The sequence below is a fragment of the Phoca vitulina genome, unplaced genomic scaffold, assembly GCF_004348235.1.
Source record: "Phoca vitulina isolate PV1807 unplaced genomic scaffold, GSC_HSeal_1.0 scaffold4, whole genome shotgun sequence".
Classification (NCBI taxonomy): Eukaryota; Metazoa; Chordata; class Mammalia; order Carnivora; family Phocidae; genus Phoca; species Phoca vitulina.
The window spans coordinates 37,473,670-37,493,448 of NW_022589707.1; the positions used below are offsets into that span (position 1 = coordinate 37,473,670).

Here is a 19,779-nt window from a genome sequence, read left to right on the forward strand (position 1 = left end):
AGAGAGCAGGGGGAGCGGCAGGCAGAGGGAGAAGCAGGCTCTCCGCTGAGCAAGGAGCCCAATGTGGGACTTGATCCCAGGACCCTGGGATCATGACCTGAGCCGAAGGCAGACGCTTAACCAACTGAGCCACCCAGGCACCCCTGAAAGTGAAGCTCTTGACACAAGAAACCAAATGACTGTTGCTTTGGCTATTGCTTAACCACACCTTTGTTTACTACATCCACAAGTATCTGGTTGTAAGTCAAAGACACATCAGAGAATGTTTACATATATTTTGGGGTAGCTATTTATAGACAAATAAGGCTTTGAACTTCAAGACTGATGTGTGAGGAGTGCTTAGCTCTTAGTTTTACTTTTTTTAGTAAAGTGACTTACAGATTTGAGGACTAGGTTCCCAGATCAGTGCCTCCGGAAGTGGTAGCATTTTTCTGTTTCATGAAATGAAGTCCTTCTCTGTGATTTTAGCTCAGCAGTTTGAACTGAAGGGACACATGATTTGTATTCTATATCACACATGTTTCTGAATACTTTCAGGTGGGTTAACATTCTCAACTGTGGACTAAGAGGAAGTCAGTAGGTAATAGTAAGGGACTGGGGAGAAGTTTGGAGTAGGGAAGCACCTTAGGTTGTCATGAAGTGAAATAAACATTTGAAATTCAGCAATGGTAGTGACAGGCTTAATGGAAAGGGCCTGAGCTTAGGCATCTATTGACCATGTTTGTATCCTGGTCCCACTTGTGTCCCTAGCACTTCACTTGTGATGGGTCTTAGGGAAATTAACTTCTCAGTTTTCTTATCAGAAAGATGTGACTAATAATACCTGCCACTTAGAGTTGTTTTCAGGATACATTATGTATTTATCACGGATCACAATGCCTCGCATTTGGTAGGCACTCAATAAATTATAGCTGTTGTTATAAGTAGTAAGACTATTTAATTATTTTATCAGTAAATGCTATGCAGGTCTGCCAAGTTGGGAAAAGTTTGAGGGCAGAAATGGTGTTAGAGTCTTGGTCTATGAAATCCTGGGTGAAGGTTGCAGGGCGACTCCCCAAGTGGGGAGACGGGTAGCTGTACGAGTGGCTGTGGACTAATGCAGTCTTTCTCCCTGCCCTGCCGTGCAGGATGTGGACAAGTGGTCCTTTGATGTCTTTTCTCTCAATGAGGCCAGCGGGGATCATGCACTGAAATTCATTTTCTATGAATTACTCACACGTTACGATCTGATCAGCCGTTTCAAGGTCAGTGCCTACTTTTAAAAAATGCATGCATTTTTCCATTTTCTCTTTTTTAAAGATTTTATTTATTTATTTTAGAGAGAGAGAGAGAGTGAGCGAGAGAGCAGGAGTTGGTGGGGGTGGGGGAGGCAGAAGCAGACTCCCCACTGAGCAGGGAGCCCAATATGGGGCTCGATCCAGGGACTCCAGGATCATGGTCTGAGCTGAAGGCAGGTGTCCAGATGCCCCACATTTGTCCATCCTTCCATGACTTTTGGGGTAAGACCAAGACCATCCTTCCATGACTTTTGGGCTAAGACATCCTTTTAATATAGACTGAAAACTGTTATAGGTGACTGGGGAAGATTCATCCAGACAGCCGCTGCCCTGAACTCCGTGGTGGTGGGAACTTTTCCTTAAGCCCTTGCCGGGTGGGGCTCATAGCAGGCGAGAGAGGTTGGAACCACCCAGTTGGATCCCAGTCTTCCTAGAAGTACAGCCCGAAGTGTGGACTAGCGGAACTCCTGAATGGCTCTCCCCGCAGATCTCATTTCAGCCTGATTTGGTGTACTGTCGATCATTGCTGGCATGGAGACAGTAATGGAGACAGAGTGTGCATCTGCTGTCTCTGCAGACTTTTTTTCCCACCACTTGGCTCAAATTCAGACAAATGCTCTCACTTATCATCCGTGACAGATCATCAGTATTTCCCAGCCATTCATGCTTCAAATTAATTCTTCAACTTTAAGTAAAGAGCATGAATTGTTTTCAGTGTTCAATCCCCTCTGCTTTGTAATACCATGGACTCTAGAGGTCCAGCCAGATTCTCCAGGGAATCTGTGCATTCATCTGATGACATCTATCGTATCATGCTCCTCAGAGTTCTCTCATCATGGGGATGAGCCCCTGGAAAATGCAGGGTTTTTTGAATATAAGGTATTGATTTCTCTAGACAGCACGGTTCTTTATCACTTTCCTACGGACTGTGTACTTGGGGGCATATTTCCTACATAGACATAAATACTTTATGGCAGTGGTTCTTAATTTCTTTGTGTCAGAAATCGGCCTGAAAATCTGGTGGATGCTCAGGACCCTTTCCACAGAACAAAACTCTCGTGCACATATGCACACCTTTACCTAGCATTTTCGTGTCTCATGGATCTCTCATGAACAGCCCAAAGAACCTGGGGTTATTGGATATTCATTTTAAAAACTGATAGTGAATTAATCTCTGGCATATGAGGCAATATTTAAATTTTTAAGAATCCACAAGTGGTAAATATAGAAGGATCTACTCAAGGAAGAACATGTTATAGGCTCTCACGAAGCATTACAGTAAAGCGTTTTCCTTATTTTTTTTTCTTCCTGACGTGATTATTGGTCTCCTGGAACCCACGCTCTCTCTTTTTACCCCAGGGTTGTATTTGGTAATTAACCCTAAACCAAGGAATTAACCCAGAAAAGAAATACAATGAATGTTTTCAGGGTCTCCTTCTTTTGTACAGACATTTTGCAGTTGTTCTTTATTTTCTGCCACATAGAAAATGAAGGTATGTATATTATACATATTTGAGACAGAACAGGAATTAGGCTACAATTCCAAATTCCAATGCAACGATAATAAATTGCCAAGTAATAGACATAAGAACACAGTGTGTTTCTGTTCTTATATATAACAGGCTATCACATGTTTTGTTTTGTGTTTTCTCCGTGTGTCCAGCACATACAATCATTCCTCCTAAGGGCACAGTTTTCAGGAGGTGGCAGCTTGTGTTTGTTTTGCAATCATTTTACAACTTAAGATCCTTATGTACTTTATGTTTTCCCACAAAATAAATGAAATGTGCTACACAGTATGTATCCATTTATTTCTCAAGAAATAAAAGACTTGAACCTTTGCTTGAGAAATAGGTGAACACATACCCTTCTGCCCTAAATATCTTTGAGACAATTCTGGGGTTCTGGACTGAGAACAACAACAACAACAACAAAAACAATTTGCAGGGCAGACTGTTCTTAAACCAGGGACTTCCTGTGAGATTTTCAAATCATCTGATAATTCCTTCAGTAGTTTTAACTAATTTTTAAAAGTTCCGATTTCTTCATGTGCCATGTTATGCTCCCAGAAAGAGGCAGCTCGAGTGCCTTAGACTTGTGCTTCCTCACTGAAAGCTACCAAATCACTGGCTACTTAACCTTACTGCTCTCTTTCAGATCCCCATTTCTGCCCTTGTCTCATTTGTGGAGGCCCTGGAAGTAGGATACAGCAAGCATAAAAATCCGTACCACAATTTAATGCATGCCGCCGATGTTACGCAGACTGTGCATTACCTCCTTTATAAGACAGGGGTAGCGGTAAGTACTGATAGGAACTCTTAGATTACACAAAAGATGTGATGATGGTTCTTTTTACTGGAGGCTGTTCCTATTCTGATGAGGTTGAGCCCACAAGAAGTGCGTTGGTGCGTGGACTTCCTGCTCCCCAAGAGTTGTCTAACCAATCACTGAAGGTCTTGGGGTTCCTTATGGCCTCTGATATTTTCTCCATCCTGGACTTGATGAAATAAATATGTGGTAGTGACTTGCATCTTTATTAGGCTATGGCCACATTTTAAATATGATTTCTAGAACTAAGTATGTATTTCCAGATGTGGAGAGTGGTACTATTAACCTCTTGCTGTGGTCAATCACAATGCTATCCATGCATGCTGAAATCATATCAAGTATGCCTGGCGACCACACTGCACACAGGTAGCTTTTGGTTTAAACCATTTGATATTTTTCATGAGGATTATTGATTATTCTCATCGTATGTACGTGTGTTCAATTTGTTTGACCTCAGGAGCAATCTTTACTTCTAATCATTTGAAATTTTTCTTACTTGTTTTGACCCAACATTTCAGCTCTTTAGATGTTTTTGAATCCCTGTTCTGTAATCCATTGTATGAACTGGCCTGTTTAACTTGGTTATCTCTGCCTTTGCCCTCTTTGCCTTGATGAAAGCTGTTAATTTTACAAGATACAGCTATTAGTGACGAACAGCTAGTTCTCTATGTTAGGTCTCTATGACTTTTTCCTTTGAAATCTTCAGAGTCGACATCAAGGTAGACATTGTTTGGCTATGGTTATTAATTAGCCCATAAACTCAACACATTTGTTATTTTTTCCTCTAGGGCATGTTGAAAGGCTTGGTCTAATATCTCACTGAATTAAAAATGGAACACAGTGGGAGGAGTGTGGGCTTTGGAGCTAGATATAGTGGGATATAAATCCTTGAGTAATTACTTATTAGATTTAGTGACCTATGATAAATTGCTTAAATCTCTGAGTCAGGATTTCCTCATTTTTAAAATGGTGAAAAATATTCTATCTTATAGAAATACTGTGGTGGTTAGGAATAAACTATCAAAAATACGAAGTGCTCTGTCTGCCTCATGAAGGAAGCACAACAGTTAGAAATTGTTAGTAAAACTTTGCTGGATTTTCTCAGAACCTCTCAACAATTTCAGTTCTTCTTTATTGTAAAGCTGGGTTCTTAAAAATATTATTTTAAAAAGCTATAATTTTTTAAATTGTAGAAACACTATCAAGGGGACCTGTTTAATGTGATAAAAGATTTCTGTCAGAAGCATAGAGCAGACTTAGTTAATGGTGGTTCCTTGAAAACATGGAGCAAAACAGGGATGGCCACACTAATGTTGCTACTGAGCATTTTTCTGGAGGTCTCAGCCAATGCAATGTAGAATCTAAAAAAGTTGAAGAAGTATCCTGTGAAAATAATTTGACCATCTCTTTTAAAAGATCAAGAAAATCCAACTACAAATTATTAGGTCAAATAAAAGGCCTCAATCAGAGGTAGAAAAAAATAACTGTCCTAGGGCACCAGGGTGGCTCAGTCGGTTAAGCGTCTGCCTTCGGCTCAGGTCATGATCCCAGGGTCCTGGGATCAAGTCCCACACTGGGCTCCTTGCTCAGCAGAGAGCTGCTTCCCCCTCTGCCCCCCCCCCCCACTAATTCTCTCTCTCTCAAATAAATAAATAAAATCTTTTAAAAAATAGCTGTCTTAAACATTGGAAATTAACGAGTATAATAGAGGAACATACATTCCAGAGAGTTTTTTTTTTAAAAATTGATAAGTTACTAATGAAGAACTTCAAAACTGATAAAAAGGAAACCGTAAAACTAAATTAAAGAGCAGAAAAACAATGTTTAAATAAGAAAGGAAATACATTATGTTTTTAATGCAAAGCTTCAGTGTTATATAGATGTCAATTTTCTTCAAACTGATCTATAAATTCAAAGCAATACCAATAAAGAATAATGAAACATGATAAGCTGAGTCTGAAATATATGGAAAATAGATATTTCACAACTTTAGAAAAAAGAGTTTTGAAAAAGACAATGTATGCCATGGTATAGTTCTTATTCTACTAGGTGTTAAAATACCTACTGAAGCTGTAGTAATAAAGACAGGGTGGTATTTGTGCAAAAATCACCAAATATATGAAGGAAGTTGAGTCAAGTTTCAAAAACTAAGCCCAAATATTTATTGAGCACAGTTTTGATTTAGACATGTTGAGTTTCAGGTCCTTATTAGACATCATTGTGGAAGTGTCAAGCGGGAAGAGAATGAATGGAATCGAGAGTTCTGGGGAGAGGTCGGGGTGGACATGTAGATGAGGCAATCTTGGGCATATCAATATTATAGAAAGACATGGAATTAGTTGAGATCATCTGAAGAGCGAGTGTGAATAGAGAAGTAGTAAGGGCTCTGAAGTGAGTCCTGGAACAGCCTAAAGTTTAAAATGAAGGTAAAGAATTAGAGCCAACAGTAGTAACTAAAATGGAGTGGTCAGTGACATTGGAATAAAAACCAACAGTGTGGGCATGGAAGCCAAGGAAAGTAAGTGCTTCAAAAGAGAATAGTGAATTGTATGGGACATGCCAAAATGTCAAATAGGATGAGGATAGACAAGTGACCACTGCCTTTGGCAACATGGAAGTCATTAGTGGCCTTGACATGAGTGGTCTCAGTGCTTTGGTGAGGATGGACCACTGACAAGAGTATAATGAAGAAAGAATTCAGGTGAGAAGGTAAGAACACATCTATAGACAACAACAGGGAAAATGACTCAGGTCAAAAAATGTTTTGGGAACTATGGTTCATTTAGGGAAAGAAAAGAATGTTTTTGTTCTACTTTAAATCGATCACCTAATATTGGACCAATGAATTAAAGATTTGAATACAAAAAAATTTGATCATATGAGAATATGTTTATTTCCTTGAAACAGGAAATTCTTTCTTCTATAAGCCTCAAAACACAAAAGTTATATAAAAATATTGATTAAACTGAGTGTAAGAAAATTAAAACCTGTAGGATAAAAAGAATCATCATAATGATGTAAGTACTTGAGGAAAATATGGGATTAAGATCCAGATGATATAAAGGAATCAACAAGAAAATGACAGAAATTCAGGAGAAAAATAGGAGGAAACCCATTCACAGAGTTAAGATTGCCCTGTTATAAAGTCTCTGTCATAGGCGGAATTTTGTCTTCCCCCTCCCCCACCCCCAGATTATATTGTTGAAAGTCCTAATCTCCAGTGCCTCAGAATGTGACTGTATTTGGAGATAGGGTCTTTAAAGAGGTAATTTAGGTCACGTGGCCCTGATCCAGTCTGACTATTGTCCTTCTACAAAGAGGAGATTAAGATTGCAGACATGCGCATGCACAGAGGAAAGACCACGTGAGGACATGGCACAAAGAGGACCATCTGCAACCTGGGAAGAGGACACTCACTGCAAACCGACCCTGCCAATACTTTGATCTTGGACTTCTAGCCTCCACACTGTGAGAAAATAAAATTCTGTGGTTTAAGCCGCCTAGTTGGTGGCATTTTGTTATAGCAGCCGAGCAAACAAATAGAGGAGCAGAGCTATGATTCGGTCCCAGGACTGACTTCTAATGCCACGCATTTAAATATTTAGCCATATTTCTACAATGCCTGTGGTAAAAAAAAAAAAAAAAAAAAAAAAAAAGAGCCCCTGATATTCTTGCACTTCAGTATCCTCATGTGATACTTGAAAGTATCCTGGTGAGGATCAACATAGATGGCAAATGTACTTTGGACTCACCTATTTCAACATATATTTAGTCAGTACCTGCTGTGTACAGTATACTATGGAGACATAAAGGTAAATCATACACAGCTTTTTTAGCCCTCAAGAAAAACTCCCAAGTATTTATGCTAATGCAAGTTATCATTAACGTGAATGTTACAGCAACCAATGATCATGATGTACTGCATGCTGTTCTTAAATGAGCTCATTTGCCGTTGAATTTTCATTATCAATTCAGGCCATATTCAGAATCATTCTTAAATATAGAAACTACTTCCCGCCCACTCTCTCTTGGAAATGCAGCTGAAAACAAACTTCTTTCATTGCAAGCTTACAGAAACGGTGGGGAGCATTCTGATGAATGGAGAACATATTGTTACTCTAACCTTTCATTACAAACCAAGAGGGGGAAATGCTTTAAATCATTTCAGTTTTATAAACTGTAAGACACATGGGGAATCAAAACATCCCATTGATAAAGTGATGTCTGGGCTTCAACATCAACAGTATTACTCATTGTAATCTGTTTATATTACTCATTATTGCTTTACTTAGACGCCGAGAAGATGCTTGAATCCTTTCAGAATTATTTTGCCCACTTTTAAGGGAAAAATCCCTGAACAGGATTAGACTAAAAAGTTGTTGATTGAATAAATATGAATCAGACTTTGAGCTCCAGTCAAATTTTGATTTAGGTCAAAGGATTCCAAACTCCAAAGCCATCCCTTGGCCCCTTTCATTGCTTTGTCAGGCAAGTGCCATTAATTTTCCTCTTGCTTATTTTTTTTTTTTTTAAAGGGGAGAGGCTGTGTATCTTGTTCTTTTGATCATATATGCCATCATCATATTTATACAGGAAACACTAAATGGCTAAAGAGTGCTAAATAATTTTATTAGTGTTTGTGGTCAGTAGAATTTTGGCCCCCATGACCTTTGCCCTCTGTCATAAGACTTACTAATGTTACATTAGATGGCAAAACTCTAATACAATGAAGGTCACTAATCAGAGGACCATAAAATAGGGAGACGAGCCTCAATTCCCCAGGTGGGCCCAATGTAATCTTGTGGGTCGTTGCAAGTCAAGAGGCGTGACGAGGAGCTGTGAGGACTCAACTGGCTCTTGCTAGCTTGAAGATGGAGGGAGCCAAGTGGAAAGTCTGAGTAGGAAATGATTTTTGCCAATGCCTTGAATGTACCTGGAAACAGATTTTTCCACAGAGCTTCCAGAAAAGAACACAGCCCGGCCAACGCCTTGATTTCAGCCGTGTGAGATCCTCACCGGAAAAATCCAGCCACACTGTGCTGCCTTCTGACCTCCAGAACCTTGTGCCAATAAATGGGAGATGTTCTTTGAGCCTTAAGTTTGTGGTAATTTAAGGTAGCAATAGAAAACTAATACAGGGGTGGAAACATTACTAAAGAAACTGTCATTCACATACAAAACCCACAACTTGAGAATAATGTCCCCTCGAGCAGTTTTGCCCATGTCGTTTTCCTTCACGTGTCCACTGACCCCCGTTTGCCCCTGTGCCCGTGCACACTGGGCTTGCTTCCTGAAGTCCACCACTACCAGTTGTCCCTGTCATTGAATTAGTTGTGACACTCATTTTTTGTAGATAGGAAATACGGACAGGATCTGTGGCTTGTGCCTTGTCTCAGTTCGATAAATCTGGAATAAAGTTCATGTGGGACTTAATTTCTTATTTCTTATGGGTTGTCATAAAATCTTCTGGGTTCACAGTAATTAACTTGGAAAAGGCAAGAAAATCTGGACCATATTAAAATATGAAGCTTTGCGGGGCACCTGGGTGACTCAGTCGGTTAAGCATCTGCCTTCAGCTGAGGTCATGATCTCTGGGTCCTGGGCTCCCTGCTCAGTGGGGAACCTGCATCTCCCTCTCCCTCTGCCCCTCTCCTCCCCCCCACACCCCCCTCGTTTAAATCCTTGAGGGGGTACAACATAACATGGTTCTGTGTCCAAAGGCCTTAGCAGGAAGGTAGCTTTGGAATTTGGCATGTATCATGTCACTGTTTCCATGAGCATGAGTTACCTTTCCTCAGACTACTCTGGTTTTGTTGGGTTCGCCACCAGGAATCATCTTTTCCTTTGTACACATGGGTACTCTCTTGCCTAGATGGAATTTGGTTTCATCTCGAGTATAAACACTTCCAGAGACCTTACTTAGAGCCAACAGAAATAGCCTCAGACTACAGTGTTCCAGACATATTTGTCATTTTAGAAGTTCTGTTCCAAGCAGGGCTCGACAGGCTCCAAGATAGCCTTTTAATCTTATTTTAAAATGTTAAGTTAACTTCGCGTAAGTTTGGAGAAAGAGCTATATTGGTGGTGTGGTGGGGGGGGAGGGTGGGTAGGTAGAGGGAGTTGAGGCTGATGGGTGGGGACAGGGTACTGGGGAAGAATTGAAAGACATTGCCAAAATGAAAAAATATATATATGTATGGAAAATATCAAGAACATGTGTAATATAAGCTGCCAGGTGATGCTACCTCTGAGGGTCCAGGGAACACAGTTTGAGAACCTTGGACTACAGCCAATTTTGGTGGCATGGTTGGGGGTGGGGGGTCTCTTCAAACATCAGCATGCATAAGGCAGAAGGCCAGGTGTTACCTTTCCTTCTGTCTACAAATACCCACTTTCTAGTAAGACATTAGATTTTCTGTTACTTTTAGTTCTGGTATTGTGTTAAAATTTTTAATATATATTTTTTTCTATGTCTACCTAAGAACTTGACTTGGAATTTGGGAAAGAATACAATGAGGGTTTTTAAAGTCTTCATGTTACTTGATTTTTGCTTCCTTGAAAAAAAATAATAAAACTACTAGTTAGCTTTCTCAACCTTGCTGGGCAAGCTACTTCCAAATACCATATCCCCCGGTCTCCTCATAGGGGGAAGAAAATTCCGTCTGTCAGAAAACATGTGTTTGGCAATAGCTTGCCAGCTGCAGGGTGGAAAGGCAGCGACGCGGGTGTGTTCAGCAAACAAGACTTTGTCTGAGAAAGAGACAGATTATCTGATTGCCCTGCAATCTCCCTTTCAGAACTGGCTGACAGAGCTGGAGATCTTTGCTATCATCTTCTCAGCTGCCATCCACGACTATGAGCACACCGGAACCACCAACAATTTCCACATTCAGACACGGTGAGGATGCTGGATGTTTGCGAGGAGGCAGGAGGGGGTAGGGGTAGAGTTTAAGAAGTCAGAAAGGTATCAGTCACCTTTCTTTTGCATGGTTTACTCTATTTTGCGTTTCTGAAGAAATGAACTTTTCAACAAGACATCAACCTGGTCAGCTTCAGTCAAGATTTAGAGTTTGAGAAGTCATCTGCTCCCAATGCTCATATGTTATTCACATCAAACATGGATATCCTTTTCTTCTCTATTCGAATGCTAGCTATTTGTTTCCTTATATATGTATTGTGCATACTCTCTCTATTTCTACTAGGTGGTAGAACAGTTGGCAAAAAGGTGCAGATGCCATGTAGACTGAATCAGTGAGGATGGGCCAGCATTGGGATGTTTCTGTCCACATGTACAATACCTGAGCCTTCTTGCCCTGTGACCTCTGGGATTCTGGGGACACTCTTCTCATCCTTCCTGATTTCATCCCTGCTCTTTTTTGGTGCTTGCTTTGCTCCCTGGCAGAGGGCTTGGGGAGCTGGGTTGTCTCATGCAGACTGCCTTCACCACAGATAATCTTTGTACCCACTATGATGAACTTCAGAGGTAAACACAGATCTCTGTGGGGGGAATTAAGTATGGGTCCAAGTGCCCAACTCTGAACCTCTTGACTGTAACAGACATCGCTAATCAATTTTCTTTAAACCAAGCTTCGTATTTATCTTTAGTGTTCCTCTCAGCACAGAATTCCAGGCAAGCAGTACCAGTCACTTGTCTTTTCCATTTAGGATGAAACTTTGTCCTGTCCTAGCCTAAGAACTTACCTCCTCTTAAGACAATTCTATGAAACTGGGGAGACTCTGATAGTAGGGTTAATTGGGCCTTGACGTAGTAATCAAAAGAAGTTAGAATTTGGGGAAAGATGGCATGGCTAAGAGGAAGAATGTAGCAGGGAGAGATGAGAATTTAAATAAATACTTGCGGTTTCATTTGAAAAAAGCAGGTGCACACGCCAGATAGGTTTGTGTTCATTAAATCAATCTACGTGTATTTAATGAACCCAACACTTAATTATGGGGTACACAAAAGAAGACAGTATTGTCTGATCTCTGTTCAGAAGGGGAATTTCAATAGCATGGCAGCAGACAAAAGGATGTAAGCCGCCAGCTTCATTGTCTACCTCCCGCTTCCTCACACAGAAGAGCCTCAGCTGCTGGGAAGCCGCCTTTTGTGGTTCTGTTGCAAGGGCTTTAAATACAGGGAATTCCACAGAGCAGCTCTGTTTAGTGGATATCTGTGAGTGGAATCTTTGCTCTGAGGACAGAGGCTGTGGTGAATAGCACCTGCTGAAGGAAGAGAGGTGGGTGGAGCAACGGTACATGGGTCTTTGCTGGAGACCCATCTCCACTCAGAGGCAACGGCTTAACTACAGCAGCTGGAAAAGAGCTTAATGTCACAAAATATACATCAGTTGGAGCCTGACTTAACAGATACGCGATCAGATATTTCACCACAGGGTTTGCATGCTTTGTGTTATCTCCATAGGAGTGAGGAAATTCCAGTGGATTCAGTTACGCTTGCTTTGGAATAAAATTTAAGCATTGGTCTTCTTTAATAGAACTTTATTCAAAGCATCTCAGCCCGTGTGAGCCCTATACAGAAAACTAGATCCGGGGCGCCTGGGTGGCTCAGTCGTTAAGCGTCTGTCTTCGGCTCAGGTCATGATCCCAGGGTCCTGGGATCGAGTCCCGCATCGGGCTCCCTGCTCGGCGGGAAGCCTGCTTCTCCCTCTCCCACTCCCCCTGCTTGTGTTCCTGCTCTCGCTCTCTCTCTGTCAAATAAATAAATAAAATCTTTAAAAAAAAAAAAAAAAAAAGAAAGAAAACTAAATCCGTAACCAGGTTCTTTGTCCTTTGATGGTATGTTAAGCCTAACATTTTAAAGGTATGCTAGGTATATCCCAAAGATTGGCCAATGACAGGCACAAGTTACGGTGGGGACCAGTGGCCGAACTGTCAGAAGACCTTCCTTCATCCCAACCCTGCCACGTACGCACTGTGGGGCTCTGTGAAGTCATTTTACATCACTGAGACTCAGCTTCCTTGATGAGAAACAAATAAGCTGTAATCATCTAAGTTTTCATTAAATTGAAGATATTGAAATAGTGTACAGCTCTGTGTTTGGTGCAGTGGTCTGTGAGGAAGTGATTAGCAACTGTCCTATAATCCTTATATTCTTCACCCTCAATCTTACACATATGGCCTCCACATGGCAAAATGTTAAGGTCAAGGTACTACCAGAGGAACTTGGCAAACTGTACCTACCAGGTGGTATGTGTTCAGAGAATTGTAACGATAATAAATAAATTCTCTCATTGAATAAAATTTTTAAAAAACTTAAAGGCATTCCAGAAAATACAAGGAAGTTTGAGTTGACCCATGTTTTATGAAATCCCCTATGCTACTAGTAGAAATCATTGACATCTGGTTATGGAACAGCTTTCAGAGAGTTCTCAGGTTGGATATCACATATTTCATGTTAACATATTGACATTAAACTACCCTACATATATCTACCGATAATTTGTAGTGTTGGTTTTAGCTTATTGGTTGACATAAGTGGCATATGGGGGCAAAGATAATTGTTGAACATAGGGAAAAAGATGGTGTATTCTAGTTTGAGAGAGTCACCTGAAAAATCTCAACCGTTTAACATCCTAAACTATTATGCTTGGCTTTCTGTTCAGGTCTGACCCTGCTATTCTGTACAACGATAAGTCTGTATTAGAAAATCACCATTTAAGTGCAGCTTATCGCCTTCTGCAAGAAGATGAGGAAATGAATATTTTGATCAACCTCTCAAAGGATGACTGGAGGTAAGGATGAGACAGGAGAGAGATTTGGAGCCTAGGAAAGGAACCATGAAGAGAGATGAAGTATGCCGCTTTTGGAGAAATAATACCACTTGAACTGTTTATGGCACCCTTTCTCTCACCTCCTTTCTCTTCATCCCCTGTCTCCTTCCCTCTCTCCTCCCAACTCGTTCTCTCCCTTTTCTCTCTCTTCCCTGCCTTCTCTCTCTCTTTCTCTCTTTTTTTTTTTAACACAAATATTCGAATATATTATAGGCACTTTGGAAATACTTGCTGCTTGTTACCTTAGGAAACTTGTGTTGCTCTTGTCTTAGCTTCTTAAATCTGAGTTTTTTTCTTTTAACATTCATTTTTCGCCTTCCATTTGATTTGAACTTCTTTTGAAAATCTTTCAAAACTGCGCTAAGGAAATTATTTTGACACTCAAAAATTATTTCTAATTCTGTTGCCTAAATGACATTGTGTGTTTTTGAATGAATTTTGGCACACCTGAGTTTGAATATGGACACAATTACTAGTTGTATGGCATTTAGGAAGTTACTTAACCCCTTCACACTGTTGTAAAATTTAATTTCTAGAAAATAGATAATAAAATTTACCTCGTGGTTTGGTCAATGTTATAATAAATGATATAATCCATTTAAAATGCTTAACACACATTGTGATGTATATAGCAAGCCTGCAAGTCTTTGTAGCTATAAATACAGATCAAGGTGTTTCGAAAATTACAGGCAAAACCATTTAAATCCTTACAAAGTTCTGAATCTACTGCATTGCAAATAGTACTTATATTTTAATTAAATGATCAGCTGTTCATTGAATATCTTTGTGCTAGCCATTATGTAAAGATTCAGAGAAATAAGCCATTCTGAGTGATAATGTACATTCCACATGTCATATTCCTAATTAATGATTTCCTTAATCCTTAACCTTCACTTATTCCTCATAAAAAAAAAGCCCACCTAAAAAGCTCAAGTTGATTAGAAATGTCACCACTAATTAACCGATTTTGCTTAGAAGTGGCAAAGAATATAAGCGAATTTTTACTTTCCATTTTTTTACTTCCATGCTTCTCTCTCCACGGGGTGTCCCTGAAAGGGAGTTTCGGACCTTGGTAATTGAGATGGTGATGGCCACGGACATGTCCTGTCATTTCCAACAAATCAAAGCAATGAAGACTGCTCTGCAACAGCCAGAAGCGTGAGTGGACCTGTGACATCATGTGTTTTTATAGGTGTTTGAACTGGTACTTGTGCATGTTGTTGCACCTTCTTCGGAGAGCTTCACTGAATGGTCTCATGAAGCGGGGCTGGTGGAGGAGAGAGCATGGCAGGTGTACATATCACAGACAGATTTTCATCAGGGTTGAAATAAATAATAGGGCCAGTAACAATTTGCCCCCAGTTAAGAATTTAAAAGAATTCTTTGTGGGAAACTAAGTAATCAAAGATTCACTCAGTACAGGGGCAACAAAAGTCAGTGAGTGACTCTTAGATTCTTGTTGTCTTTTTGAATGATGCAGTCATTCCAGAAGTCATTTGGAGTCTGTTTATGAGGTGTCCAGTTCAATAAGCATGGAGACTAAGCTGATGAATATCCCAGTTGTAGGATGAAATGATGCTTTCCCCCCAGTTCAGCTGACATGGGGTTTGAGATGGGAGAATGGAAGAGATGAAGAAATTAATGATTGTTAAAAACTCTCATTGAGGTTCTGAAAGTTTGGTCATCACATGTTTGGGTCCTTTGGGTTTATAGAATTGAAAAGCCGAAAGCATTATCCCTGATGTTGCACACGGCGGACATTAGCCATCCTGCAAAAGCATGGGAGCTCCATCATCGCTGGACAATGTCACTCCTGGAGGAATTCTTCAGACAGGTATCTTGTTGTGCTACTCCTCAGGGCCGTCAGCACTAGATAGTTTCTGAGTTTTATATTTCAGCAATGCTATAATAAGACAATTGCCATTACAATAATTTTCTTTGGGGAGGAAGGGTTCATAGCTTTTTTTTTTCTTTTTTTTAAAATTTCCTGGCCTCTTGCTTATGTGATGTTTGATTCTTATCTAAATTTTGGTTCTCAGAACATCATGGTATTTCTGTCCTATGCATTTCTGTTTGGAAAAAATAAATCCTTTTTGTCAGTTTTTTGTCAAAATATCATCTGGATACTTTCCCTTTTACTCCTCATTCTAATGGGTTGACCAAATTGTGGTTGCTTTTACATCATTGTGTGGGATTAAGATGCTAATCTTTAACTCATAATGATCTGTTACAGTAGATTGGGTTGTTTCTTTTGAGCAGATAAGCCATGTTGTCAAATTCCAAAGTGAGGTGTGGCAATTTGTGGTCAGGAAATCACTAGAACCTATTGTTTCAATTATATTTAAACATACTACATCCTAAGACACAGGGTTGTGTTTTCTACAAGGGTAGCCAGAATCTTTAGTGAGTAGGCAGTGCTTGAAAATTAAATTTAAAAAAAGGTACACAGAAGTAGAGAAATCGGAAAATTAATACATAGTATCAAAACTGATGTCTTCTCAAGAAGAGCTGCCATTAAAACAACTGCTTCAAGACATGAGGTCCTGAGATTGAAGGCAAGATGACATGCAGACTGTGGGGCCTAAATTATAGCCAACTCACATCAGTACAGTTAATTCAGTTACCTCTGGTTACTTCAAGGAGGGTGGTTTACGTCATGGACTGGGAGACCTCTGAGACTGCACAGAATACTACTCATGACGCCAGTCTCAACTTTGTCCCCTAAACTGACAAGAGATAGGCTCTTTCAGTGGTTACTTGATTTTTGGAAGCAAATTACTCCTCTATGATTACTCTTATTCTGTGATTCTGGTTTGAATGGAAAAATTGTAGAAGGCGTCTGTATGTGTGTGTTTTTTCTTCTGAAACTGTACACAATATCTAGTGATGAGGTGGGACCAGAGTCAACAGCATATTCAACAAAGTCCAGAAGACCCTTTATTAGAGTTTTTATTCCAACTGGTTCATGGGACTAATCAAATCCCGCTTCTAGTTCCCAATGGTCTTATCTGCGACTTGTGTTTTAGGAGGTGGTGGCGGTGGTGGCTGGGGGGTGGAGTGGGTGGGATTTAGGGGAAGGTTGGGCCAGATGTTTCCTTAGGGTCCTTCTGGCATTAAATGTTCTACACTTAATCCTTCATACTGTCCAGGGGTGCACATCAACAGCTGCACACACACATGCTCCCCTAAGCTGTTATGTGAATATACCATCAGGTACCCTATTCTGCATATGGCTGTTTCCCCTTGCAAAGTCATTGCTTGGTCTCAGACTTGTTCTCAAGGAGAACCCAGTGGTGTGTGAGGAACTAGAGCTGGACAGGTGGGCCTTGTATATACAAGAATGACTCTGCCATTTTTCCGGAAGCTATTCTGTTAATATTAGTGAGAGGATTTTCTGTAAATAACCACTCCCCATTATCATATGCTTTCTTTAATATTGCTTGAGCAATAACACCCCCTATGGCTGGGAGTATTTAATCTACAGCCAAAGGTAGGTGATAGCTAACTCATGTAAGTGTGAGGTATTGAAGTGATTCCTTCTTTTAATTGTGAGTAGATATGAGAAATATCTTAAATATGTGCACATTTTTTCCCATAAAGAAAACCTTGTTTGTATACACATATGCTTGAATTGAATGAAAAGGTGCTAGAGGCAATGTGAAAATAACCTTATTGAATTTCTTGCCTATTGGGAATGGAATGTTAGCTCACTGGACTGGAACTATTTTTTAGTAATTATGATTCAGTAAATTATTTTTATTGACTTAATATTTTAACCCAGATGCCATAAGCCATTGTAAGTAACCCATGTAGGAGAAACGTTGCCTCAGCGCTTAACTATAGATTTTAAATCAGACAGTCCAAATGGGAAAGCTCAATGGGACTATAGAGCCTTTGAAAGTATTACATTTGGAAGCTGGGTTGTAATTCAAAATAAGGGCATAGCCTCAGTGCCGATAGACCAGACCTTCCATACTTTGCTAAAAAAGTAAGTTACATCTTCAGTATTATAACCATATTTTACAAAATCCAAGCTGTGGCCTTGGGGTGCTTCTCAATGAAATACTGACTTTAAAGAAGTATAAGTTTGCCTCTTTGGTAAATACATGCTATATAAGTCTTGAGGTTCATTTCCTTTATATTGCTGTTTATTTTTATATTTTGCAAACATCCCCTACAATTCTTTTAATATCTTCTGTGTCTGTGGTTATTTCCCCATTTCTAATTCTCATTTCATGTATTAGTGTTTTTCCCCTTGCTTTTCTATGAAATTGGCTAATCATTTGATTATTTTGTTTCTATTTTATTTTATAATACCTTAATTGAAGTTTTCATTTTTACTAATTCATTTCTTCTGCTTGAGTTTATTTTGTTCTTTTGCTAACTCCCTGAGTTGGATGCTCAATTCACTTATTTCATTCTGCCTGTTTAGTATTAGAAAATATAAGGCTAGGGGTTTGTCTTTTTCTTATGAATCTCATAGATTCTGAGATGCAGTATTTTCACAATCATTCCTTTCTAAATATTCTGTAATTTTGGTGTAGATTTTTCTTTTACCCAAGAGTTGGTTCAGATAGAGGTGTTTATTTATAAAATTTTCCAATGGTGGGCTCTTTTGCTTTCTAGTTTGTAATTAATTTGTGGCTTATTGAAATTTGATCAAAGAATTTTTTCATTGTTTGGATTTTATTGTGAATCATTTGTCACCTACTATATAATCAGTTTTGTGAATGTCCACTGCTCTTTAAAAGTAGATTTATTTTCTACTAGCAGGGTATAGAATTCAAACAATATCCCATGTATCTACCTTATGAATTATGTCATTTAGGTATTTTATATATCATTTAAAAAATTTCATCTATTGGGGCGCCTGGGTGGCTCAGTTGGTTAAGCGACTGCCTTCGGCTCAGGTCATGATCCTGGAGTCCCTGGATCGAGTCCCGCATCGGGCTCCCTGCTTGGCGGGGAGTCTGCTTCTCCCTCTGACCCTCCCCACTCTCATGTGCTCTCTCTCATCCTCTCTCTCTCAAATAAATAAATAAAATCTTTAAAAAAAAAAAAAAAATTTCATCTATTGTGGGATGACAGATGTTTCTAGTTTTTTTTTCTTTCTACGTAGTGTGAATGTTGATTCTATGTTATTTGGTTCTTGGATATTCATAACTATTAGATTGTCATAATTTATTGTACGTTTATCATTATAAAGCCTGCTTCTTTGCCTCATCTAATGCTTTTACCTAGAATTCAAATTTGACTCATTTTAAGGATATGAGCCTTGTCTTTGCACAGGTTTTTACCTTTAGCCTTTCAGAGATACTTTTGTTTGGGTGTGCCTTTTAAACACTGTATATAATTGAGGTTTTTTATGAGGCCATCTAAGATTCTTTTCTCTTATTATTTGAAATCAGCTATATTCGTATCTATTGAAATGATAGGAATATTTGATCTTAGGTACCATCATATTTTATATTATGCTTTCTCTTTTTACAGCTTCTTCATAAATAGTTCATTATAGTGACTGTGCCATCTGCTTTGTTCTATATTTATTTCTTCTGATGACTTGGAAGTTTTATATTATGTTTTTAGTTCTTCCAGGGGCTAACTTGATAATAAAAATTTTACATCCTCTATTTATTTAGATAGTATCTATTGCCTCCTTGTTATAAAAAGTAGTAAACTTCTACTTCCTCTTCCCCAGCACCTGATTTTAGTAAGTTTTATTGACTTGTTTAATTCTTGTAGTCTGTTCTTTATTATTTAAATATAGCTCTATTTTTAATGTATCAGGTTTAAATGATATATTCTTATCTCCAACAGGTAAGAAAGCCGGTGTTTATTTATTACCTCCCAATAACATTCCTCATTTTCCTTTCCATAACATAACTAACTCCTTGTTACTATTTGTTGGCTATATTATTTCTAAGTTGTCCTGATTTTTTAAATGAGCCTTCTATGGCATGTACTACATGCTGCTTACAAAAGATACACCCTAAACAATGTGACTCAGAAAGGTAGAAAACCGGCAAGAACATAATTTTCTAGTTGTTCTTGTCTTGATTCTACTCAGTGTTGGTACTTTGGCCCTGGTTGATCATCCATTGGTTGGCCAACATTGTTCCTCAGGTGGTTTCTTCTAGAAGAGCTAATGAAACCACATTTTTGTGTACTTGCCCATATTTCTACTGCTGTTATACTTGGGCCATAGTTTGCTTGGGTAAGACATTTTTTTGATCAAACTTTCTCTCCCTGAGGCCTTTTTTATATTTCACTCAAATGTCTTCTACTTGTGAATATTGCTATGGAGAGGTTGGAGGCCCTGCTGTAATTATTTTCATGTCTAGGTGATATATCTTTATGCTTATGTGCCCTAAAGGATTATTTCT

The 19,779-nt window shown here is 39.2% G+C and overlaps 1 protein-coding gene across 6 annotated transcripts in view; it reads left to right on the top strand.

Annotated features, from left to right (window-relative positions):
• PDE1C (phosphodiesterase 1C) overlaps window positions 1-19,779 on the top strand; it is a 489,759-nt gene that overhangs the window by 396,747 nt on the left and 73,233 nt on the right. For all 6 annotated transcript variants that reach the window (XM_032401816.1, XM_032401818.1, XM_032401817.1 and 3 more), the window contains exons 7-12: window positions 1,128-1,244; window positions 3,435-3,575; window positions 10,403-10,503; window positions 13,229-13,357; window positions 14,453-14,554; window positions 15,110-15,230. In XM_032401816.1, the coding sequence (XP_032257707.1) occupies window positions 1,128-1,244; window positions 3,435-3,575; window positions 10,403-10,503; window positions 13,229-13,357; window positions 14,453-14,554; window positions 15,110-15,230 (711 nt within the window). The remainder of the gene's footprint in view (window positions 1-1,127; window positions 1,245-3,434; window positions 3,576-10,402; window positions 10,504-13,228; window positions 13,358-14,452; window positions 14,555-15,109; window positions 15,231-19,779) is intronic.